The following is a 27,140-nucleotide window of genomic DNA, read 5'->3' on the forward strand; positions in this document are numbered from 1 at the left end:
CAGAGAAGGGAACATGAGGCCAAGATGAGAGAGGCTGAGCTTAGGGTCCAGAGGCAAGAGTTAGAGGTTGCCCTGGCCAAAGAGAAACTTGCTAGAGCAAGACAGCCTAGAGAGAGTGGGGTAATAGAACCCACTGGTGGCAGCAATATCCACAAGGATAAAGGCAGGTCTTTTGATACAAGAAACCTGAGTAAGATTGTGCCCCCTTACAAAGCTGGGGATGACATCCACAAATGGATGACGACTGCACTTGAGAGAGCCTGCATGGTACAGCAGATCCCTCAGGAGCAGTGGGCAGCAATCCTGTGGCTCTCCTTTGAAGGTAGAGGCAGAGACAGACTCCTCACAGTTAGTGATGAGGATTCTAGAAACTACATGGTCCTGAAGAGTGCTCTGATTGATGGGTTAGGCTTAACCACTGAACAGTACAGGTTAATGTTCAGAGATACCCAGAAGACACAGACTCAGGACTGGTCTGAATTTGTTGAATGTGCCACTAAGGCTCTAGAGGGCTGGTTGCTGGGAAGTAAGGTTACTGACTATACAGGATTGTATAATTTAATTATGAGAGAGCAAATCTTAAGTAATTGTCAAAATCAGCTTCTACATCAGCACTTGGTTGACTCTGATCTGACCTCCCCACAAGAATTGGGTAGGAGGGCAGACAAATGGGTCAGAACCAGGATCAGGCCTAAGAACCAGGGTGGTGACCAAAAGAAAGAGACTACCAAGCCTCAAGAGAAGGGTGGGGATAAAAGTAAGGAAAAGACTTCCCCAGGGCCCCAAAACTCCAAGAATGGGGGTGGGTCCCAAGACACTTCTACAACCCAGAAAAAGCCTTATTGTCATACCTGTAAACAGGTGGGGCATTACAAAACAGATAGCTGTTGTCCCAAGAATGGCAATAAGGAGAATATACCTCCAGGTAAGGCTCCAACACCTCCTGTCACTGTTAGCAGTGGTCCCCCAGGTGGTGGGAGCACCCCCAAGAATTTGGGTGGGTTTACTTTTGGAGGACAGGTGGACTCTGGCCTATCCAGGTCCCCTAACTCAGATACTCTTGTCTATGAGACTGGCATGGGGTTTGCCAATTTCACTGCTTGCCCAAACACTTTGAGCAAGTATAGACAGGAGCCCCTCATCAATGGTTTGAAAGTTGAGGCCTTCAGAGACACAGGGGCTAGCATCACCATGGTGGCTGAATGTCTAGTCCCCTCAAGGCAACTTTTACCTGATGCCAGATATCAGGTGACAAACATTGATGGCATAGAAACCAATCATCCCATGGCAGTAGTCAATCTTAGCTGGGGAGGTGTCACTGGCCCAAAGAGAGTGGCAGTGTCAGCAAACTTGCCTGTAGATTGCCTACTGGGTAATGATTTGGAAATCTCAGCCTGGGCTGAGGTTGAACAGCAAACCCATTCTAGAATGGTAAATCTCCATGGAAAGGTTAGTGGGGCTGTGATGGCTACAGCCCCAATCCAAGATGTCCTTCCTGAAAAGGTTGGGAGGGCTGAGCAAACCTCAGCCCCATCTTTAGATAACCTCCCTCCTGAAAAGAGTAGCAGGGCTGTACTAGTAACAGCCCATACCCAAACTGAGTCTCCTCCTGAAAAGGTTGGTGGGGCTGTGATGGCCACAGCCCAAACTCAAACTGATACATGGGTAGTGAAGCCTGAAATGATGGATCACTCCACCCAAACAGAGAGCATTAAGGAGGAAGAGAAATCTCCCTCCCACCAGACTTTAGGAAAGGATCAGCCTCCTCAGGGAACTGATCTTACCCCTGATGAAGGAACTGACCCAGAGGTTGTTAGGCCTGGCCTGACAGAGCCTCTGATGGCAGTGGACCCTTCTCAGGAGGGACCCAGTCTGGAGCAGGTAACCTGCCCCTCTCTACCTTGCCTTACTCAGCCCAGGGCTGCAGAGGACAAGAAGGACAGTGAGACCCAAAGGGCCCCCTGTCAAATAAAGCACCCCCATCAACAGATTAGGGGCACCGAAACTAGTAGCCCTAGTGAGGGGAAAACTTTAAAAACTCCTGAGGGATCCCCCTTAAAAGTAGTTAGGGACCTCCCCCAGATGGATATTGTTGGGCACAGCCAAACCTGGGACCCTAAGGGCCCAAACCTGAACTGTCCCTCCAGTAAGCCAAACAGAGGGACTCAGCCTCCAGCTTTAGGTAGCCAGAGGTTGACCCTGAGAGCACAGTGCAACTCAGTCAGAGAAAGAAAGGCACACATGGTGGAGAGTGATTGGAGGAAGCTGAGCCCTACAGAGGAAACTCACTTCAGTACTCCATCTCAACACCAGCCTTTGACTTTGCAAAGACACATCACAGGTAGAGATTCCCTATGGTGGAGACCCTCAGATACCCTTAGGGTGAGGGATTGCTTAGTGGACCATGAGACAGGGGGTTACCAAGCCAGAGTTGGTACTTCCTTATATGGCCACTTAGGCAATATAGGCTTACCTGGTCAAGGATAGCCTTATCTCCCTTCGTTTGGGGGGGGGTTATGTAGGAAGGTGGATATCTGACTATGGTTACCCCCAAACTTTTTGCCTGGTGTTTAGCTGGTTTTTGACTTAGTTGGCCTGGGATCCTGCTATTCAGGGCCCCAGGCTGATTGCTCTCTCCTTAAAATGGACTCCATGTACCTTAGGTGCATAACACAATTGGAAATGGTTCACCTTATGAGCCCCTGTAGTAGTGTACCCTAGGTACCCAGGGCATAGGTGTAGCCAAGGCCTACCAGGGGCTGCAGCATGTATTGTGCCACCCCTGGCCTGGCCTCCATATTTGACACAACTGGCTGATCACTCAGCTGGGGTAAGTTGGTGTAATCACCTCTTACTTAGGTACAGTATGCCTGTGCCTAACCCTAAACTGGACACATATGTTCCTATCAGCCACTCCTATGGAAGGCCTCATCAATCCTGGAGGCAGAGTGCTTGGAAATATGTGAGATGGTGCTCTAGCATGAGCTGAACCTGTCTGCAGCTGTCGGGAACCACTCCCTAAGCTGTTCCGGGATATTGCCATACCATATACTCTTAAGTGCATTATAATCCTCGCGGTTAAATGCTATCTTTGGTTTGGCTTTATCAAAACATGTCGAGTAAGGTGTCATACGAATTGGAATACTATCCCCTCGCCAGTTCTGGCGACGGGGATAGCATTCCACCCTTCTAGAGGGACACGACATGTGTGTAGCCTTAACCCCGGTTAAAGTTAAACAGAGCCTCAGCTTCACAAAATGGACGCTGCCACCACAGACACAAGTCTGACCTCCTGCTGCTGACCGAAACTCGGCAGATGGTGGCCTGGACAAAGGGTTTCCTGCCTTGGGAGGTGCGAGCACCACCCCAGACAGGATTTTGTGTATTGGGTAGGACAGGGCTGAATAGAATCAGACATGCCCGGGGCACACAAGGTGTCCCCGTGCATAGGCCAGTCCAAACCGGTTCTGGGGCCTTCCAGCCCCAGTCCTGGCGAGGAGCTGGACAAAGGAAAGGGGGTGTAACCGCCCCCCTTCCTGGTTCCTCCCAGAGGAGGGACCTAGTAGGTGATCCACCCCTCAGATTGGGAATAAGAGCGGGAGCAGTGCCATTGCACAGCAGATCATCCTGAAATCAACTTTAAACAAAGAAGAAGACTGGACTTCGACATTCTGCTGCACAGAAGACTGAAGAGAATCTCCCTTGTGGCCTAGGAGTGGCCACCCTGGGAACACAGGTACCAACCAGCGACCCGACGTCTGCTTTGCCGCCGCCTCCCGCCGGAGACCGAGCCCAGAGCCCGACAAGAACCAGACTCCCAGACCTCTCAGAGCCCGATCCACAGTCCCTGCAAAGAAGGGACCCGTGGAGGCACCGAGTGACGTGGGACCGGACCTCTTGGAAGACACCCGAACAGCTGACTGCGCAGCTTCTGAGGCATCCTCGATGTTGTGCTTTGGGGATTGAGAACCCCCACCACCGAGTAGCCCTTGCACCGAAGATCAGCCCTCCAGCATCTCCACGATCTGCGTGGGGCCCTTTTGCATTGTGCCACTCGACGCGCCATCCCGGCCACTAGCCACGTGGTCAGCGGCCATCTTGGCGACGAACCCGAAGATTTACACAGCAGGTCTGGTTGCTCCAGACCTACCCAAGCTCCTGTAAAAAGGAGCACCCGCTCAGACCTTGCTGGTTCGAGTGTTAAGCATCTTTCACTTTCTGCCTGGCTTGCCTTTGCCAAGGCCTGTTTGCTCCGATCGAGGTGCCGACACCGCCAACAGCGAGAGGCCTGCGTGGGACAGCTCGTGACCGACTCCTGGACGTCCTCGACCCCGGGTATCCACGTGGCTGCAGAAAGAAGCTACCCGACAACGCCTGTTTGCACCCGACATCGCCTGGTTCCAATCTGGTTCCACGGTAGTCACTGGCTAGTGACTTTGAACATTGTCCCCTCTGCTTTCAGGTCTTCACATCTTCAGATCCACCCTTGGATCCACCGGAACCCTCCTCATCGAGCCGCCTGCAGCATCTTCAGCTCCAAGCACCATCGACCAGCGTGACGAAACCCGACACTACTTCGACCCTGTGCACCCGCTTCCTGTGGGTGAGGTAACTCAGCTCCGCCGGTGCTCCTGCACTGGTACACATCTCAAGGGCCTGTGTCTTAAGTTTCAGCTCCCTAGGTCACTCGGAAGGTTCCTAACTTTCTAACTTTGTGCTTTTTACGCACCATAGACTTTGTATTGAAAAGTGCGTGCACTTTGAACACTGCACCCGAGTCCCGTGGGCCTTTCCCGACTTAGTTATTTCCAGTCTCGAATAGCTCCAGCGATTCCCAAGGCCCTAGGCCTCTTCACTTTCCTATTGGTATCTCTTATACCACTTTCTTAGTATATGGTTTAAGTGGCCCCTAGGGCTCATCCATATTGTGCAACTTTTGTGTATTTTAAACTGTCTTGTGATTTAACGCTTGTGTTTCTGTGCTCATAAAGAGTCCAGGGGATTTTAATAGTTAATAAATCAATATATATTTTCAATATATATCTGTGTGGTGTCCCTTTCATTTGGTATTCAAGGGGGTTGTGTATGGTATAACAGCTGGCTTCACATGCCTTTCAGAGTTTAGCCTAAGACTGCTTTGTCCACGTTACCAGTAGGATAACTGGTCTACAAGGTTGAATTACAACCATCATCATAAGGGTTGCTTGGCATGGTACAAAGTGATCACTAAGAATTAGTGAGCATTATATACCAGGCCAACTTCTCACAGTGGTTGAAGAAAATGGAGGGGCATACGCCGCTGTTATTGCCCGAAGACAGTCCTCTTCAAGAGCTCCCACGTTTCACAGATCTATATGTGAGTAGCTCACCCAATCCCCGTGCCTACATTGCATTCTCGGATTTGTAGTCCTGTGTTTCCTATTATAAAGTGAGAACTACGAGTCCTCTAATGTGAAACAAATGAATGGACTGGCTGAGCTGCTCCGACGTGGGCAGGGGATACTTGAGAGTTCTACTCATGTAAATGAAAAGCACCAGGCCCCTCTGAGGAAAACCTCTTAACACCTTAATATATTGCAGTAGTTCCTAACATTATTTTCATTGGGTAGCAGCAGTGCTTTAAATGAGCAGGTACTGCCCGCTACAGAGTACCTGCACTTATCCACTATGAAACGGAGAGTGTCTGCACTTCTCAGCTCTGCAGCAATACATTTAATTGGAGAGCACAGGCACTTCTCGAGAGCAAATAGGCAATTTGAATTAGGAGTACCAGCGCTCCTCTATTTCCACTGAAATCACTGTTTAGTGTGGAGTGCTGGTAAGTATCAGAGTAAACAAATTATCCTCTGTAATTTCCTGACCAGAGAGCTCAGGGTTCCCAGGACCACGTGAGTAGCTCTGGCAGTCCAGGCTATTATCTTTGCATTCTGGGTCTTTTTTATGTATGTTTTTATTGAATTTTCGAGAACCCTGTAGGCCGCATCTGGTGGGTTAGTGGACCAATGCACCCAGTGTAGGGGCACATGTTCGACCTCAAGGTAACAGGTTTAAATCCCAGTGGATCCACTCAGCCTTTCTTCCTTCTGAGGTTGATAAAAGAAGTACCATTGAGTTAAGTAACAATAAATATCAATTATTTAGTGCCAAGATACCCTCTTAGTGAACATACAATTTACAAATACATGTTATGCCTTTGGGTTGTTTTTTCTCTTGAATTAGCTGCCAGTATTACACTAGGCGTTGATGGCAGAAGAGTGCGTCTGCCAGCCAATCTTTAAGTTTTGGGCAGGCATGGTGTCCCCGGAGCATGGCTACTCTCCCCTTAATCGTTACTCGGCTTGTACTAGCATGGAAATCTTCAGTAGCAGCTACTACCGGACGGGGGTGGTGGGGCAGAGGGAGTTTCATTAACAAAAAAAAACACATTTACCTTAGAACGACCAACCAGCCGCCGCATTCCTTGTGTCCTCTTCCTTTCTGCAGTCCGGTAGGCAGCAGGAAGCACCCGGCCAATCACAACGCTGCAATGCAATGCACCCCACCCCGCCCAACATAGGCCATTGACTGCATGCAATCTGAAAAATCGTTTTCCTTTTTTGCGCCGTGGGGCAACGCTCCTCCGCCTTAGCGGAGGAGCCGCCACTGTGCACCCCGGCTGCGTGCAATGGGAGAAATAAAATGACATTAACGATACGTTATTGTCATTTGATTTTTCCTTTTTGCCCAGCGGGGCAATGCTCTTGCGCCTTAGCGGAGGAACCGCCACTGGTTGAGTCGTATGCTTTTTTGCAGCAAAACTTAATAGCGAGCTTGGGATCCGTGAACTAATGAGTTTCGCCATTGTGGAGGATGCAATTGGTGCGGGGTACAGGAAAGCAAAGGTGAGATTAATCTTTGTTAGCAGCCGTTTGGCAGGTGGGAAGTCTGTGAGCTTTTTGGGATGTCTTGGTGAAATCCAGGTAGAATGGAAGTCTGTTCCGCTGGTAGTGCACCTCTCCTATCTCGAGAGCTAGTCGGAGGATCGTGTCACGATCTCTGTAGTGTAGACAACAAGAAATAATGGGTCAGGTGGACACCCCAGGTGGGGGTTGAGGTCCCAGGGCTCGGTGGGCGTGCTCCACTGAAAGCGGGAGTGGTGTAGGGGGGTAGACGGTCCCTAAAAGGGCACGCACTAAGGTTTCAACATAGTCATCGACGGTGGCCATTCTGGTCTTATATTCATCTTCATCCACTTATAAGACGGAGATGACAAGTCCCAGAATGCAAAGTAAAAAACTAGACGGGCATGACTACACAGTCAGTGACCTGGGAAAGTTGAGAGGTCTGAGAACCAAAAGCCGCCCTGCCAAAAATGCTCCAAACAGCGCTGCTCCCTTCAGCTACTCGTGCTAATGTTCACCTTCCATCCATTCTCTGTCTTTCCTTCTCTTCTTTCTCTCTTCTCCCACTCTAATCACTTTCTTCCTAGCTTTTTTTTTCCTGCATCTCTTTCTTTCCCTCTTGAAGCCTACCGGGTTTACTGCAACTAACAGCTGAGGAAAGTCACGAGGCACCAGGACCAGTCCTAGCCTTTCAAAATTGCCCTCCAAGAACCCCAGTCCACTGTGGAAATGCCCGGTGGATACAAGGCCAGTCCGGCATTCAAGCTCTGCTTCACCATTGTACACAAGAAAGCAGGCACAGAAGATTAAAATCAGAAATGCAAGATACATGATCCATAATGACTACTGTCAGCCATATTACATGAAGAATCAATATACAACAATCCACTAGGCGCAGAGCAACTCTGCAACCGGCCAAACTGTGTTTTAGACACACTTGCGAAAGTACTTGGAAAGTGTGCAGGGGCTGCGGGCGAGCGCCTGGATCACCTGCAAGAGCAAAGCTCTCAAGCTCGCCAGGTGGATTTGCATGTACCAGTTCAGGGATTTTTTCCTTAGCATTCTGGGCCTTGTATTCCTAGTAAGGTGTCTAGTGTGTCTCCCCACTGGCCTGACCTCTTCTTGCTGTCTGTTCTGGTTCATCACCCGCCACCCTCCCCCCTTTGTCCATTCTGTTGAGTATTCCTTCCTCTCCTTCCACTGCCTGTTCTTTGTTTCTCACCCTCCTCCTCCATGTTGCTTGCCCCCCTTGCTCTCTCCCAAGACCCCGTGCTGTTTCAAGACATACTGCACAGCAGCGGGTCGCTGTGGAAAATTTCTTAAAGGTAAAAAAAAAAGTTATTTGATGTAGGTAGCGCTGGCCGCATCATAACTCTTTTTAGGATTAAGTCATGTTGCACAGCAGCTCGTGCAGCTGTGCAACATGTAAAAAAATATTGCAAAGCCAATGCTTGTTTAGGTTCAACCATGCATTGCAACAGCATGGCTAGGACCCCCATTGACAAATCCAACAGCTCTCTCGTGGGTGAGACCTATTGACTTTGCCAGTGCTTGTTTCTTATTGTTCCAGCACGCCAGTGGAGTGCATGTGTTTTCCTGCTCTCTCCAGTGTGTTTTTCCCTCACTCGCATCCCCCAGTCTCCGCACAAGCTTGTTTACAGTGATGAAGCACATCAGTAAATAAGTCTCCAGGCACCCACTTCTGCTAACACATCTGCCCTGACCTGGGAGTGCATCCAAGCTGACGTGTCAGCTGCTTCTCCTTCCTGCCAGAGACAGCCAGTCCAACACCGTGGGCACTGTATTCGCGGGACGTGATAACATCAGCTCAGCTGAGATCACGCGGCAGCAGTGGCACATCACAGCATCCACGCCCACGAACACCAAACAGAGATCTGACACCAACCACCTAAAATGCATCCTGCTCAACACCCGCTCGGTCCACAGACACGCCATCGACCTTTGGAATTTACTAGACACCATCTCTCTGGACGTCGCCTTCCTAACAGAAACATGGATGAACGCCTCCTCAGCCCCAGACATCACCATCGCCATCCCGGAAGGATACAAGATTATTCGTAAAGACCGCACCAAGCAAACAGGAGGAGGCATCGCCATCGTCCATAAGAATTCCATCCGCATCTCAACCAGCTCAGACGTCAACCTCACTAGCGCCGAACACCTTCACTTCCAGATCCACACCGACCCCAAGACCACTCTCAGAGGTACCCTCCTCTACAGGCCACCAGGACCCCGTGCACAATTCAGAGAAGACATCACTGACTTTATCACTCCTCACGCCCTCCCCTCCGAGGACTACATTCTACTGGGAGACCTCAATTTTCATCTGGAAAAGAGCAACGACAGCAACGCCACCACCTTACTGGACAACCTCGCCAACCTTGGACTCAAACAACTTGTTAACACCCCCACTCATCACGCAGGCCACACACTCGACCCCATCTTCACCTCCAGCAAACATATCTCCTTCAGTCACACCACAGTTCTCCAATGGACGGACCACAGCTGCATTCACTTTGTCTACAAAAAGACCACAACCCACAACCATCCTCAACCCACTCTACGAAGAAACTGGAACAAAATCACCATCGACCAGATCTCCTCCTCGCTTCTCCAAAACCCCCCTGCCCACTCTTCGAACCCCAACCAAGCAGCCATGAACTTCACTCACTGGCTAACCAACAGCGCAGACAACTTAGCACCTCTGAAAAAACGTCAAAACATACTAGACCGCAAAAACGCTCCCTGGTTCAACGATGATCTTAAGAAATCCAAGAAACTCTGTCGCTCCCTCGAGAAGGCCTGGAAAAAAGACCCGAACACCAGCATCAAGGACGCCTTCAAAAACGCCACCCGCACACACCACCAACTGATCCGGACTGCCAAGAAAGCTGCACTTAAAGACCGACTAGACAACAACGCCCACAACAGCAAGGAATTATTCAACATCATCAAAGAATTTACCAACCCCTCTGCCAACTCCAATGACATCACTCCCCCTCAAACCCTTTGCGACTCCCTAGCCTCGTTCTTCCACAACAAAATCGCAGACATCCACAACAGCTTCGACAACCAACCCAGAGACCAACCCTCACAACCTTCTGCCGTACCCTCACCCCCCTCGAACATCCTCAACGACTGGAACCCTATCTCCACCGAGGACACCATCCGCCTGATGAACACCATTCACTCTGGCTCCCCTACAGAACCATGCCCTCACCACATCTTCAACAAAGCAGACTCCATCATAGCACCTCACCTCTGGGATGTCATCAACTGCTCCTTCAACTCCGCCACCTTCCCGGAAAGCTGGAAACACGCCGAACTCAGCGCCCTCCTGAAAAAACCCACAGCCGACCCCACCGAACTCAAAAACTACCGCCCCATCTCGCTCCTACCTTTCCCGGCCAAAGTCATCGAGAAAGCTGTCAACAACCAGCTTGCCGCCTTCCTCGAAACCAACAAATCCCTCGACTCCTCACAATCCGGCTTCCGAGCCAAACACAGTACTGAGACCGCCCTCATCGCAGCAACAGACGCCATTCGTACTCTACTGGACAATGGAGACACAGTCGCCCTCATCCTCCTTGACCTCTCCGCAGCCTTCGACACAGTCTGTCATAGCACCCTCCTACAATGCCTCAGAAACATCGGAATCCAAGGAAAAGCACTGGAATGGATCTCCTCGTTCCTTGCCGGAAGAACTCAAAGAGTCCGCCTCCCACCATTCAAGTCAGAGGCCACTGAAGTCACTTGCGGAGTTCCACAAGGATCCTCACTCAGCCCCACCCTCTTCAACGTATACATGAGCCCCCTCGCGACCATCGCACGCCAACACAACCTCAACATCATCTCCTACGCTGATGACACTCAACTGATCCTCTCACTCACCAAAGACCCGACCACCGCCAAAACCAACCTACATGAAGGAATGAAAGAAGTTGCTGAGTGGATGAAGCACAGCCGTCTGAAACTGAACTCAGACAAAACAGAAGTCCTTATCCTAGGTACCTCTCCCTCCACCTGGGACGACTCTTGGTGGCCAGAGGCCCTTGGAAAAGCACCCATCCCGTCGGACCACGCACGGAACCTAGGCGTCATCCTGGACTCCTCTCTCTCGATGAACAGACAAGTCAACGCCGTTTCATCATCTTGCTTCAACATTCTTCGCATGCTCAGAAAAACATTTCGCTGGATCCCCACCGAAACCAGAAAAACGGTCACCCACGCACTGGTCACAAGTCGCCTAGACTACGGGAACACCCTGTACGCCGGCACCACCGCAAAACTTCAGAAAAAACTCCAACGCATCCAGAACGCATCAGCCAGACTCATACTAGACATCCCGCGTAACGACCACATATCTGGTCACCTGAAAGACCTCCACTGGCTCCCCGTCAATAAGAGGATAATATTCCGCCTCCTAACCCACGCACACAAAGCACTTTACGAACTCGGACCCGAATGCCTCAACACTCGACTTTCCTTCTACACCCCCCCCGCCAGCTACGCTCCTCCAACCAAGCCCTTGCCACTGTACCTCGCATCAACAAGACTAATATGGGAGGAAGATCCTTCTCCTACCTGGCAGCTAAAACCTGGAACTCACTTCCCACTCACCTTCGCCTCACTCAGAACCATCTAGCATTCAGAAAGCAACTGAAAACCTGGATATTCGACAAGTAATTCCCCACCCCATCAAGCGCCTTGAGACCCTCTGGGTATGTAGTGCGCTATATAAATTATTTGACTTGACTTGACTTAACTACATGAAAGGCGAGGGATGACATCCCTCAGCCTTGTTTATTTTGGGAGAAAAGCTGCCTGTGGGCCCAATTCACAGAGGTAAACCTAGACTTAAGTGTAAGTTCACTGCGTTTTGGTTTTCACAAAGGTAATTTACTACTAGTAACCTTACTTGTAGTAACTATACTACTACTCGGTGTATTAGTAATAAAGTTACTAGTAGTAACTTACCTTTATGAATACCCAAAAGTAGTAAATTTAGACTTAAGTAGTAGTATTATTAGTTTATTCAATCATTTTATGACCGTTCACATGCAAAGCATCTCAGTTATACCATAAAAAATTAAAATTGAAAATAAAATATAAGTAAGAACAAAGTCCGAAAGGATTCATATGGATTTCTTAATGGGGAGTCACCAGTTGTGAGGGGGGCTAATACAATCCTATTTACAAACGTCGATAGAGGGACACTCCTCGCATCTTTCATTGCACATGCTGATTCCTTGATGATAGATAACAGTCTAGTCCAGATACGCCAAGCATAAAGCAGATATCTTGTTATTGTGAACATGAGCCATTTAGTTTTGTCAGATCTAAACACACGTAAGGCATCTGTGGGTCGTTTGAAGAACAGGAGGCGCCATATGGGGATTTCCACCTTTTTCTAATGTGTGCATAGTGGGGACAAATATACATAGCATGTTCAATTGATTCGGAGCTTAAGCTACACACAGGACACAGGGGAGATACGCTGTATTCTTCCATTTACTTTTGGTAGCATTAAGTGGCAAAACCCCAACCCTGATTTGTAACAAATTTACAGGGGCATGGGAAGGTTCAGTGTCATCCAGCAAAATAAAAATAATTTTTAAAATCCAGGAATCTATCAGTTAAAGTGCCTGGTGCTGCCTTGTTCACACATGCAAGCTCAGTTTAGCCCCAAAATCTGTTTTTTTAAAACGGGGAGCACTTTATTAGTCATGGATTTTGGGTCCTCCCATAGGACCCCCAGCCCTAGTTTATACAGGCACTTCTTAACCTCCTTAAACCAACCCAGTTGCCCAACTTTTTTTTCAAAAGTAAATAGTTTATCTACAGCTTCCTTGATCGTGATGTGGGTATTACCAGTCCACAATGTAACCCAGAACACTAGGACCTACAAAACTGCGATGAGTGAGATGGACTTTAGTCCAGGCGTACCGGGAGAAGTGGCATATTTATTGGTAGATTTAGAATTGATCTGATGAATTTGTTTTCTGTCACCCCTAGTTGTTTCAGATGGTACGTGCCCCACGGTTTGGCACCATAGAGTGCCGCTCCCAGCCCTTTCGCCCGAGGGATTTCAATTTCAGGAGAAATTGGGTGGTACACAGATCGGTTAAGGTCCTTGACAATTGCACTGTCTACATGCTGAAGTGTATAGGGGCTCTTTTGTATCTGGGAATACCATGCCAAATTACTAGCGAGCCTAACTCCCAGATAGTCGAACACTTTAAACTGTTCTAAAATGTTTAAACCCAACCTCAGTTTCACTTTAGAAGATTTGTTTCGGTTTAAAACCATAAACTTAGTTATAGAACAGTTAATTTCAAGACTCCGTCATTACATGCTGTTATAAACCTGTTTAAAACATTCTGAATATCCATTGGGGTTTTGGAGATGAGCAGTGTGTTGTCTGCGATCAGTAGGGAGTGGATTAGTCTACCAGTAAGTTTCGGGGGATCACCCCCACTATCATATAGGGCATTGATTAGCTCATTCATATATAAGGTAAACAGGGTTGGGGCCAGGACACAACCTTGTCGTACCCCTATTAGTACTCTAACACTCTTGGATAAGTCTCCTCCAGAGCTCCATCTAACTTGGGTGTAATTATCTTGATGCAGACACACAATTAGACAGAGTAGGCCAATGGGAAGCCCAAGATCCCTAAGGGCAGCCCATAGTTTAGCACGATTGATGGAGTCAAATGCCAATTTGAGATCCACAAACACGACATACAGGTATCCCTTTTTAATGGTTACTCCCGTCCATATAAGCAGGAGGAAGCAAAACACCAGATCCAAGGGGCTTGTGGATGCCCTAAAATCAGCTTGCAAGTGCGACAGAATATTATTTTCCTCTATCAAGGATTGCAGATGAGTCAAAATTATTTTGCAGAAAACTTTCTGTGCTGTATCTACAAGGCTAATAGGCCTATAACTAGAGGGATCCCATGTATCCCCTTTTTAAAAAACTGGTATTATTTCGGCGCCCTACCAGTTCCCAGGGATATCCCTCCACACCGCCTCGTGCAATAACATTAAAAACTGAGTTCAATAAAGTGCCCAAATATTTGGCTCAGAGGGGTAGAGATCACCGGGTATTCTATCTAGCCATGGTGCTTTCCCTGGTTGCAGTGAACTGATAGCCGTCACAATCTACTCCAGGGTGAAGCTAACTAGGTGGCTGATTCACTGAACTACTTTACAGCAAAATCCTAAACGTACTACTTTTGGTATTCACAGAAGGCATTTAGTAGTCTTAAGTTAGGATTTTATCTTAAATTAGGATTTTGTCTTAAATTAGAATTTTTGTCTTAAATTAGGATTTTGTCTTAAATTAGGATTTTGTCTTAAATTAGGATTTTTTTCTTTAAATTAGGATTTTGCCTTAAGTCAGGATTTTGTCCTAAATTAGGATTTTGTCTTAAATTAGGATTTTGTCCTGAATTAGGATTTTGTCATAAATTAGGATTATGTCATAAATTAGGATTTTGCCTTACATTAGGATTTTGTCTTAAATTCGGATTTTGTCTTAAGGTAGGATTTTGTCTTAAGGTAGGATTTTGTCTTAAATTAGGATTTTGTCTTAAATTAGTTTTTTTTTCTTTAAATTAGGATTTTCCCTTCAGTTAGGATTTTGTTCTAAATTAGGATTTTGCCTTAAATTAGGATTTTCTCTTAAATTAAACAAAAGAAAAACTTAAGCTTTTAGCTCAGATGCTCCTCCATCCTCTGTTTTACCCCCTTACCTGTTTGGTAGGAACATGGCCACGAAGCAGGCCAGAGGATTTGCAACGGCAGCTAGGGTGGCAGAGAGGTGGTAGGCGGAGTTCCCGTAGGGCAGGCAGGAGTAGGACTGCACTGATGGTAGGACAGCGTTGGTGAGGGCGTTCGCCCATGCCAGCAGGATGAAGATGTAGATGACCTGCGGCCACGAGTAGGTCCCAGCCCCAAAGGAGCTCTTGCCCTTCCTTTCGAACCCTTCCACAGGGCTGATCATTGGTCGATCCTCCACGGTTTTCAATCCTGATGAATCTTCCCTGCCGTTGACCTGCGCGGATTTACCCTGAAGTCTCACTTTGGCGCGCTCCCGCCGTGCCACTGGCAGATGGTTGAGCAGGAAGAAGGCCACGATGCATGTGGCCATCATGCAGCTGAGGAACAGGAAAAAGATCTGGACTGAGAACCTGGCAGGCTGGTACATGGCCTGGAGTTTGTGTCCATCACTTCCATTGGATGTGATGTTGCTTGATATGTGAGTCGCATTGATGCACTGCACAACGCCAACCCCCTGCCCTAAGGCCACCAGCCCTGGAATGAGGCCGCTGAGCCCCTCGCCAATGAAATATGTGGTCAGGTAGTGGGATTTCAGCCGCATCATGAAAGGCAGGAATGTCACCGAGGAGGTGCAGTCCACCACGGACAGGAAGAACATGAGCACCAGCAGGGCGGTACTGCGGAGGGCTCCTGCCACCAGCGTGGTCTCCCTCCAGAAGAAGGCCAGAAGCAGGCAAGCCAAGGCACCAATGCAGAGGATGGCATAGATTACCGCAACCTCATTGAGGCGGCCGGGCCAGAAACGGTGCACCAGTGTCACAAAGAGAGGCCCAACATTGGCAAACTGGATGAGGACGGTGAGGTACGAGGGGAGGTACCAACCTTCTGGGATCTGAGGCACAATTAAGGGCAGCTCGACCCAAATGCCATTGATGGCCACCCAGGACCCCGTCCCAAGGAGGCAAGCCAGCATATGGACCGCCAGCGCCATGGTTCGACTCCCTCACTGGGGCTGCCACAAGTCACTTCCTGGTAGAAGGCGCCTGAAGCCTGTGAACAGCAGCTGCACCTGGAATGAAGCAAGAAACAGGACTTCAACAAGAGCACATCAGGGGACCAAGTTCAGCTCCACAGCCCAACCACAAAGGATCGATGATGCTACACCAAAACAAAGTAAAAATGAGGGTACGACTAAGAGGTGTTGGCCACAAAAAGTCATCTTGCAAACTTAATAGCAGCAGGAACCTGGCACAGGGATAATTGCTACTGTGTTTGTGTAGTGATTTCCCTTCTGGGCCCACTTTGGTTCTCCCTTAGTATTGTGTTTCTAGATGTTTTAGGCTGCATCTGCTCGCTCTGCATAGCCACATATAACACAATTGTTTTTGCTACAATATTTTGAGAATACGCTGTGCATGTCATTTGATATTCGGGGACTCTTTTGGAATTTCGGCTACACATTTTGCACAAGGTTGCTGGGAATACATAACAACATATTGACTGTTGTCTTTGCTCGTTCTGTGACAGTTCCTAATGTTTAGCATAACACAGTCACACAGCTGCATCTCCAGCACAATAGTTCATACATTTATACTGTGTTCTGTTCCCTTGGGGGCAGAGAGGAGACTTCCAGCAGAGAGGACTGTTCTGGAACAACAGCAGTGCCTGACATGCAGTCCTGCGTAAACTACATTTACACTCATGATGCGGACCATGTACATATATATACCAGGTAAGGGGTCCTATGCCAATCCCAGAGATCACAAATATTTCCCTGTGCACATATAGTAAGGGTAAACCTAGAAAGATATATAATTTGCCATGGTTGGGATGGTTGTCCTATACAGTATGTTAATAATTTGTTTAGTTGCTTCTGCCCAATGATCTCAGCACATTTGCTTCATAATAGGCTATGATAGTTTAAATAAATATATTGTAAACTTTCTTTGTGTCTTTCCTCTATTCACTACGGGCTTGCATGAGTGAGTAAGAGAGTAACGAAAGGGGAGGGTCTGTTTCCACGGTTCTCTTGGGAACTAGAGGGTCATGTTTGAGGTTGCTGAAATCACCTATTTCTCTGGGAAGGTCACAAGTTCAGGTCCTGTGAGCTATCCAGGATTGGGCTGACGGCACTGATGCCCTAGAGAGACTCACTCCCTACAATCTGATGTCCTGTTGTCCTAACACACAGTTCTGCTTTTACCAGCAGAATCCGTAGAACAATTGGAGTGCTGTTACTTGTACTCAGGCCATTGGGATCTGCTCTGGGTGTTGGAAGGAGGGCTGTTAAGTGCACTGAGCACATGGATAATCACTCTGCGTGGTGGATGGAGGACTGTTACTTGTATTCAGGCTCAGGGTATCTGCCATGCGCGGTTGGATGGAGAGCTGTTACTTATACTCAGGCCCTGGGTATCTGGTATGCGTGGTTGGAAGGAGGGCTGTTACTTGTACCCAGGCCCTGGGTGTAGGAGGCTGGTTCTGCATATGGTATTACCACTAGGTGGCAATACCGTGCACAGAGTCCAAGGGATCCCCAAAAGTGTACAGGGCTCAAAGCAAAACCCAATGGGGCATATGTATTAAGAAAGCATTTTGTGAGTCGTTAATAGCGAATTTTAGCTATTTGCTATTAAGGACTCACAAAAGGCAATGTTTGTAAAATTCGCAATTTTAATTGCAATTCCTACGTATTCCTTAATTGCGAATCGCAAGTTGCGATTAGCAATTAAGGAATACCTTCCCTTTCATTCCCATGGACCTAGAGGCCTATTGGAATTAATGGGAACACATTCACAATTTGCGAGTAACCATGAGGTACTCGCATATTACGAATGCAATTTCAAGGGTGCAAGGATGTCAAAAGGACACTCTGTTGCACACCTGAAATAAGCATGTGTGCACATGTGTCCCACATACAGGGCCTTAGGGCATGTATGCGCGCCACATGGCACTTTGAAAAATGCAAAAAGGTGCATTTTTCCAAGAAATTGCAAATTACCACCAACTTGAGGTTGGTGATAATTTGCGATTTCTAAAGGCAAAATCGCACAACTTGGGTGCTTCCAGAATTGCATTTAAGGAATTGAAATTTGCAATTCCTTAAATGCATTCACAGAATAGGGAATCACAAATTTTGCGATTCCCTATTGTGCGAGGGCCTTTTGGTGTGATATTCCCGTTCGCAAACGGGCCGATTCTGAGACAAAAGCCCTAGTCCTGAAGAGGACCATTGAGATGTTTTCTAATTATACTCCTTGAACAGGGTCGAAACATCAACATACTCAAACGGACATTCCATACTAGCACTTCGCATATGGGTGCCCAGTGACATGACAATATGTTTTAATTAATATGCCGTGTTACGATGGATGTCTAACCAAAATTATTCTTTCTTGTATTCTGTAAAATGTTATATGTTGGTCTTTTGTTGATCACGTATACATATCTATGTATGTTATACTGTAAATTGTTTCTTGTATTTACATATGTAGTATGTTACACAATACATGACTGATAATATATTGCCCATTTCCTTGACCTTATTGTGTTATACAATACATGACTGATAATATATCTCCCAATTCCTTGAGTTCGTTGTATTGGTCTAATTGTTTTTGTGTCGCACCCTGCATCACAAAATGCGATGCAGCATGCGCTACGAAAAAGGTTTAATATTAAATTGTTTACTTACCTCCAATTATCCATATTCCGTTGTTTACCACCCCCCACCCTGCCCCTTCCCCGCACCGCCTCCCTGCCCCACCGAACTCCCTCCACAGGCTGCAGCTGTGGATCTCGAGCTGTTGAGTTGCCAGCTCATGTACCTCAACTTCAGGAAACACCTCAAGACCTGGCTTTTCGAGCAGTAGCAGCACCCCCCCCCCCCCTCTCAGCGCCTTGAGATCTTCACGGGTGAGTAGCGCGCTCTATAAATGTTTAGATTGATTGATTGATTGTACTCTCTATGGATTCACTGGCACTTACGATATTAGGAAATGGTGCCCAATATTACAGGGGCATATCTGATGTTCATGCAGATATACCCTTCCCTGTAGTATAGTACACCTTGCCTTAGGGCTGTGAGGCCTGCTAGAGGGGTGACTTACCTATGCTGTCAGGCAGTGTTAGCTGGCATGGCACCCAGTTAGGTTGCTATGTCAACTTTGTTGTTTTCTCCCTCTTAGGAGAATACAGGCTGCAAGGGGCATGGCATGGTCCCAGTGAGGGGGGTCCCAAAGCACTCTTTTCAGCTCCCAGGCCCTAGGTGCCCAGGGTACCAGTTACTAGGGACTTACAGGAGGCAGATGTACAAATTGGGAGTTTGTTTTAGGGAAGGAGCACTGGCACAGGGGGACTGGTTGGCAGGGACATTGTGCACTACATTTGAAACTACATAAAAACCAGGCAAAATATGGGGGGTTAACCATGCAAAAGAGGCGCTTTCTCACACTCGGTATCCCCTCTGAGATGCGGCAGTGAGGGATATTACTTGTATTCAGGCCCTGGGTATCCGCTCTGGGTGTTGGGTGGGAGGTTAGATACTCTGATTCATATTTATTTTGTTTACAGCTTTCGAAGGACTCTCTGACCCACCTGTCCTCTGGTCACCTGGCAGAGGATGAGAGGGAAGGGGGGCCTGGCTTATCACAAGGTTTCCAGCTTGAAAGAACGGTCTGCAGCTTTCAGAGCGCAGAGTATGTTCCCTTTTCGTTTTAGACAATATCACACTGGCCAAACCTTGGTCTTACAACGCCTTTTTCCCAAATTTAACAGGAGAGCGTCTGTTAAGTGGGGTTCAGGGCTCCCTGTCAATAAGGGGTTACTAAAGTGCCAAAGTGCTTTAGTGTAAGACAGGCACAGGAATCCAGATGAAAAGAAAGGTTTCATAATTGCTTTTTGAAAATACCTTTAAATTAGGACCACAACCGAGTTGATTCCCAAAGGTCCTCAATTGTAGAAGATGTGTCTGGATAGGCTGTTGCTTAAATTCACAACCTTTAACACAGAAACGGATGACTGTAGCGCCCAGACAACCGGAAAACCTTTAACCTGGTATTGTGGTGGTTAGAATGAGTCCTGCCTTTTGGACTAATGACTAACCACGTAAACACAGGTCATCACATTATTTGCCTTCTGAGCATGTTTATTACCACTCCTGAATTAATCAACATCTCAAGTGACTACTCAACCCTCATTGGAGGCAGAGTTGTGCAACGAGGGTTAGATTCATGCCAGATCTTCAGGATAATTACAGACTTGACACATTATTTCGATGTAGATTCATTGCACCGGCCTGCAGCGCAAGCAGTGCGCCCTCCTAAGAGGGCGGTCCCTTATTTAATTTATTTTATTTGTTATGCGCACAAATCATCCCCGAGTGGATCTCTCGGCCAGGGCTGGACTGGCCATAGCGGGCACCGGGCGTTTCTCCAGTAGGCTGCTAGGGTGGGGGAGGGTTTTGGGCCCCTGGGGGGCCATTTTTGTTACCGGGGGTTGGCAATATCGACCCGATAACAAAATCGTCCAAAACCAGCCCTCGCAAACTGCTCGGTTGTACTCCCCCTCACCCCGGGGGGGGGGCAGCTGAGCAGTATTCCAGGGCCGGTTTCTGTTCCCAGTCTGGCCCTGCTCTTGGTGCCCAAACCTCCAGAAACAGTTCACAGTTCTATACAATGAGTAAGGATCAAACAGCCATGTCTTCAGAAGTTTCTTGAAAATGATTAGATCTGAGCAAGAGCAAATGGGCAGGGGTCGCTGATTCCAGTGGTTATGGAGCCAGAGAAGGGACGGCTCCTAAATCTGGCTTTATGCATACGTTTGGGGCAAAGCATTAGTAGTTCACTGCATCTAAGCTGGGGTACCGGGATATAAGGTTGTAGTTTATTTTTAAGATAACAAACATTGTCCCCTCCTGTGCAGTGATTTAAAAACATATGTTTAAAAAGCGCATGTTTATGGATCCCCTATGGACTTCTCAGATATTCAAGAGCTTTATGGTATCTCTTCTACACAGACCCCTCATTACCCCTTACTCTGGGTGTCCCTGACCTGTCTCCTTTCCCAGAGTTGTTCCTCTGACATACCTGACCAGACCCTCCCTTCCCCGCTTGATTTTTCTACCCAGTATAAAGCAGCTGTCATTTATAAATTACTATCCCGTCCTGTGGTTGCTAGAACTAAATACGATTTAGAACTTTTATGGGAGAAAGAATTAGCGCAGGATTTTTAGTTTCAAATTTGGGACTCCATTTGGTCTAAAATTCATACTGATTCACGCTCAGCTAGCACAACGCAGACTTTATATTATTTTTATAATAGACTCTTTTTTACCCCTACTGATCTGCACAGATTCAAGTTGTTGGACTCAAAAAAATGCTGGTCTTGCATCCACGAGAATAGTGACTTCCTTCATATGTTTTTCCTTTGCCCTTTAGTTAAGTCTTTTTGGTCTCGTATTTGGTTGAAATTAAATGAAATAATATCTACCAATGTTCCGTTTGATATTGTACATGTATTTTTGGGTAGTACTTCTCCTGTTTGGGATGTTCAGAGTCATGTAGGCAAATTTATAGACTTATTTTAAGCTATTTCCTTTCAGGTCATCACCACCAACTGGAAGAACACCTCCAAGATTTCTTATCAAGCATGGTGGAATTTACTTTGTCGCCATCATCGGCTGGGTCGTGCTTATGCCACTACATTACCTTTGTTAATCAAAAAAGACTTGTTGTGGTTACCATTAACCTCTTTTCTTTCTAGGCTGGTTACTCAATTTTACCTTTTAACACTTTATAATGTTCAACTTTTTATTTAAATATTATGCATTTTTCTTTTAACTTCTGATGCATTTCCCCTTTCTCTTCTTTACCCCCCTTTTCTTTTCTCTCCTCTCCTGTTCTTTATTCTTTCTTCGTCTCTTTAACATTTTAAAATGTTAAAATAAATTTTCTCTATGTACCAGGTGTCCCTTCCGAGGGCTTTAATGGCATTGTTGTCATATATATATGTTTTATTTCCATTTTGTGCTACATGACCTTGTACTGATTTTTTACTATGTTTATTACTTCAAAAAAGCATTCTGAACTTTAAAAAAAAATTGTGCATGCTTTTTTATAGGCAGCCAATGAAGGGAGCGCAATCAGGATTCAGATGGGGATCGCAGAGGAAGATTACAGACAAGGCCCGCTGCTGTATTCTGCACCACCTGAAGTATGGAGAAAAAGCCTTCATTCATTCCAACCATCAGGAGATTCCTATAGTCCAGGCAGCTCACTATCAACCCCTGGATGAGGGTCTTCCTAGCATGCAGAGGGGCCCAATGAAAGCACGCTTCGGAGCTCTGAGATCTCTCAGATACAACCAAACCAAAATTATGTTTTATCACTGAAACCTGGCTAACCTCTTCTGCCTCCACCACTATTGTAGTAGGATCCCCTGATGATTATAATTGAACTAAGTTTGATAGGCACTGGAGAAAAGGGGGTGGAGTAGCTATTGCGGCACGAGGTCCGCTAAAGATAAACGCTTCACTACCTGGTTGGAAATTATAGTATTTCAATTAGAAACCACCTCCAATTTAAACTGGAAGGAGATTTTGGTTTATCGCCCACCTGGCGAAAAGAAAGATTTCTGCTCTAAGCCTATGGAATGGTTAGCCCCGCACATCTTAGCAGCAGATAATTATTTGCTCTTAGGGGATTTTGACTACCATATGGACAATCAGTCTGACTCTGAATCTATCCGTCTTCTCACAGATTTAGAATCCCTTTGGGCCCGATTCACAGAACTAACTTAACTAAAAATCCTAAACTTACTACCATTTTGATATTCACAGAAGGCACTTACTGATTTCGGTATTCACAGAAGTTAGGAGTCCTAACTTTAGAACTCCTAAATGCCTTCTGTGAATACCGAAAGTCTTAAATTTAGGACTTTCCTTAGTTTAGGAGTACTTTAACTTCACTACTCCTAAATTGAGAGAAACCTGGATGTAGTTTTTACCAATGCCCCTAACTTAGTGGTGGATCCCCAGGTTGTCCTGGTGTGGACTGACCACTTCTCTTAGCCATTCAGAATCCCAGTATTGGTCACTCCAATGTCTTGAAACCTACCAGACCCTGGAGGAAGGTTGTTCACTCTACTTTCTTCCCCGCTTTTACTCCTCCTTTTTTGTGGGACTATGAAGACATGGATCTTGCATTAAAGGCTTTTGAGAACTCATTTACACTGGCCTCAGATACCATTGCCCCACTGAATCTGTGAAAAATCAAAACAAAAATCCTCCCACTTCCTGGTATACTGAATCCCTAAAAAAGGAAAAGTCTATATGTAGGAAACATGAGAGGAAGTGGAGAAAATCTAAATCAGATGAGGAAAAGCTCATCAATTAAACTGCATTAAGGATATATTTAGAAAATTGCAATACTGCAAGAAGGACCCACATAGTTGACAGAATTAACTCTGCAAAGAATTCCTCAAAAGAGCTTTTTAAAATGTTAAAATAATTTACCAATCTGACTACTTGTAGTTCTACAATCCCCGCATCCCAGGCGCTCTGTGATAATCATGCAGCACATTTTGAACAAAAGATTAATACTATCTATCATTCTCTCTCAAATAACACTCTGCCAATAGAACTAGCTTCGTTTGAAGTCTGTGTTAACTCCCAGTCCCCCACCCTGGAACTTTTTTTATTTTGCCACCCCTGATCAATTCTTGGATTGGCTAAATAAGATTAAATCCAGATCCCTGTGGGACCATGTCCCCTTGCATCACTACCACTCTGGCTCCTATCCTTCTCGCCCCCATCACTGATCTTTGCAATCTTCACTACAGCTAGCAATACCTTCCATCTAAATGGAAGACGGCACGGATTAGAGCCATTATTACAAAACTTATGGACATGCAAAACTATACACCTATATCTCTGCTCCCTCTCATTCCAAAGATTCAAAGTCATTATCGAATCACCAATTGGTGTCTTATCTGGAATCCAACTATTTGTTGGACCCCTCCCAGTCAGGCTTCCGTATCTCCTAAAGCACAGAGTCAGTATTACTGGAGGTCACCGACACAATGAGACTAGATAAGGGGCATTCAGCCATGCTGATTCTCCTTGATCTGTCAGAAGCTTTTGGTACCATCTCCCATCAAATTCTAGGTCAAAGATTGGAGGAGATTGGTATCAGCGGCAAAGCCCTGAAATGGATGGAAAAATATTTATCAGAACGCACCCATATAGTACATATGGATCCCTACCACTCGAAATCCACGGTCCTGGACAAAAGAGTGTTGCAGGGATCAATCTTGAGCCCCTCTCTTTTTAATATAGATATGTGACTCCCCTGGACAAGCTTATCAGGTCGTGTGGTTTTGAGACTGTCTCATATGATGATGACACGCAACTTGTCATCACGATGGATTCTAATCCAGAAGTTACCAAAGTCACATTCGAACACTGTAAGTTAAACATTGCATCATGGATGGCTGCTAACTTCCTTCAGCTTAACACCAGTGAGACGGCGGTCTTATTATTTAGGAAGGCTCATTCAATTTGGTCTTCTGATTGGTGGCCATCCGAACTCGGATCACCCCTGACACCAAAAAACTGGTCAAAAATCTGGGCATCTTTTTGGAAAATAATCTGTCTATGAATGAACACATTAAAACCATTTCTGGAACCTCTTTCGGCCTGATGCGCGTGCTTAGGAAGGCTTTTCATTGGGCCCCTTAGTGCTGCATTCTAGCACACGCCCATCAGGCCAGACTGCAGGATCCCTGGGGGAGTCTCTCACTTCCGGCGCACACCCAGCATCATGCCCGGCGCCTGGCGGGCTGGGACCAGGAACTTATACTTGCCACACACAGTTGCCGCCATTTATGTTTCCCCGCTGGTCACACTGTCAGGTTGTGTCCTGCTGGGGATTCCGGGGGTGGCGTTGGGCATCCGTGTTTGTCATTTGGCAGTTTGCATGGGGCGCGCTGAGACCGGGTGTGGGTTTTCTCCCGTCCTTGTGTACTGCCCCACCCATCGGGGTGGGTGGTTGTTGCTGCACCTCGTGGCTTGCTCCTCTGCTCCTCACTGTCCGGGCTCAGCAACGTGAGACATGTGCCCCTGTTGGCCTGTTTCTGCCCCTCGTGTGATGCTGGCGCCCTGTGGTGTGCTGACGGAGAGCCACGCTGCAGCGCCTCCCCCAGGTGGATTTGCAGCTTGGAGCAGGTGTGGCGCTTAACCGTGTTTCAGGGAGCACTTAAGAGAAAAGGCCAGTATCCTTTTAATATGGAGTAGTGGTAGATATTAAAAACATAAGAAGGGTGTTCCCGGGATACGATGGTCCTATGACCCTAAAGTACTTGCCAAAATGTTTCAGCCAAAGAGCGGCCCTAAGGGTCCATGGCTTTCTTCAGGGCAAACCAAAAGTGCTAATTCCCTCCCTGGAAAATTAAACACAAAAGAAATCAAATCATTCAAATCAATTCATCCAGAATTACTCCTTATGGATATACTTATCCTCAGTTTGGCGTTAAATCAAGCGTATGTCCGACCAAATTATGGTGGACCACACGCCTCCCACGAGTGCAGGCAAAAGGGCAGTCCTGTAGCAGTAGGTAATACCATGGGGCCAGGATCCTTGCAAACAGAGGATTCACAGAACTAACTTAAGACAAAATCCTAAACTTACTACCATTTTGGTATTCACAGAAAGCACTTACTCATTTCGGTATTCACAGAAGTTAGGAGTCCTAACTTTAGGACTCCTAAATGCCTTCTGTGAATACCGAAAGTCTTAAAGTTAGGATTTTTCTCCGTTTAGGAGTAGTAAAGTTAGGGCTCCTACCTTTTCTACTCCAGTACCAAAATGAGTAAGTGCCTTCTGTGAATACCAAAATGGTAGTAAGTTTAGGATTTTGTCTTAAGTTAGTTAGTTCTGTGAATCGGGCCCTAGGTGACTACAGGACTACTGGTTAAGTGTGAAGGAAAATTCCGGTCAAACGTGGCGAACCTTCGTCACTCTGGGCCTTATTTATAAAGCACTTGCGCCGCCGATGCGTCACTTTTTCCCATGTTAAAAGGGGCGCACCGGCGGCGCAAGTCCTTCATAAATAAGGCCCTCTGTGTATATCATCTATTAGCCAGAACAAATATCCTTCTGCACGTTCGTTTAAAACGGAAATACATAATAAATATTGCGCCAATGTCAATATTCATTATCTATTTCTGTTTAGCTGAGGGGTCAGCGGGGGCCAAGACTGCATTACTGGCGCTAACACCTCTACGCACTAATCTCCTACTCAATTTAGTTTTTGCTCAGAAGAGCACGCGGAGGGTTAATTCACCCGGCCCGGGACAGTATGGGGTTTCATTTGGAGACTGCCTACTTGGAACAGATCGCCCAATGTAAATCATTTTACGAGACTCCATAGTGAAAGGCCCCTAATTCTGTTTACTTGTTTGTTTTGATTAGGTCAATTGATCGTTAACAAGACTTCTTGGTAAATTCGTCTTCTAAAATATGTCCGTTCTGCATATTTCTAACTATGAACGGCTGCACGGGAGTTATTTTTCCCGTTGTCTGATGATGAAATGTGGATTGTTTTCCTCTCTCCGCCTGACAAACATGAGGCCTAAATTATATGGAAATTGTGTTTAACTTGCAATGCAGTTCTACCCAGACTGACCGATGGCAAAGAACTCTATAATGTGTGAGTGTGATTAACGCGCAGTCTTATGCACTTTGCATTGGCACGCTTAGGATCAAGACTGTTTTGAGGAATGTTTTGAAATTTTTGCTTCATGTTTCTCTTTCCTAAAAAATCTTTTTTTCTTTCTTCCTCCCTATCATTTTCTTAAGTGCCCCGTCTCTTTAAATATCAGCACAGGTCTTTTTGACCCTCTGCCTTCTTCTTCCTTCTTCAATCCTTCATGTTTGGTAAATGCTTTAACTACGGAATGACTTATTACCCTTTCACTTACCAATCACGTATCTAAAATCGTGGGCTTATCCCAATTGAAATCCTAGATATCACTGTGATTCTCAGCCTTGAAAAAGCCCTTGACCTATTGGCCCGAGGGCGAAACACGTGTCAGCTGTTTTCTTTTTGTTTTGGGTCATTGGACCAGCTTCAAAAATATGGACTAAAAAACCGAAGAAAGTGTTTTGGATTATATCACTACAGGATGCTTTCATTAAAAGCACAACTTTCTCCCTCTATGCCCCCACTAAGCTGCTCAATATAGTGGTTCTTGGGTGCAGCGACTTGAGGCGGGCGTGCCAATCACTGACTTGTGCTCTGAACCTGTTTGTGGCCAGAATTCCGGACAGTACCCACCCATTTACCTACAGCTATCAAGACCAGGAGGGGCTTCTCCGTTGGAGCGGAGGAGCGTCGCCCCACTTAAAATCCCCCCAACCCTCAGAAAAATGACATGGCAACTAAACTGATTACC

General features: G+C 46.6%; 1 protein-coding gene across 1 annotated transcript in view; it reads right to left on the reverse strand.

Moving 5' to 3' along the window:
* LOC147725037 (riboflavin transporter 2-like) overlaps positions 1-27,140 on the reverse strand; it is a 164,620-nt gene that overhangs the window by 107,159 nt on the left and 30,321 nt on the right. Inside the window, exon 2 of the mRNA XM_086966499.1 lies at positions 14,662-15,758. Coding sequence (XP_086822625.1) covers positions 14,662-15,680 — 1,019 coding nt within the window. The 5' untranslated portion in view covers positions 15,681-15,758. The remainder of the gene's footprint in view (positions 1-14,661; positions 15,759-27,140) is intronic.

This window comes from Lissotriton vulgaris, chromosome 4_1, assembly GCF_964263255.1.
Source record: "Lissotriton vulgaris chromosome 4_1, aLisVul1.2, whole genome shotgun sequence".
Taxonomy (NCBI): Eukaryota; Metazoa; Chordata; class Amphibia; order Caudata; family Salamandridae; genus Lissotriton; species Lissotriton vulgaris.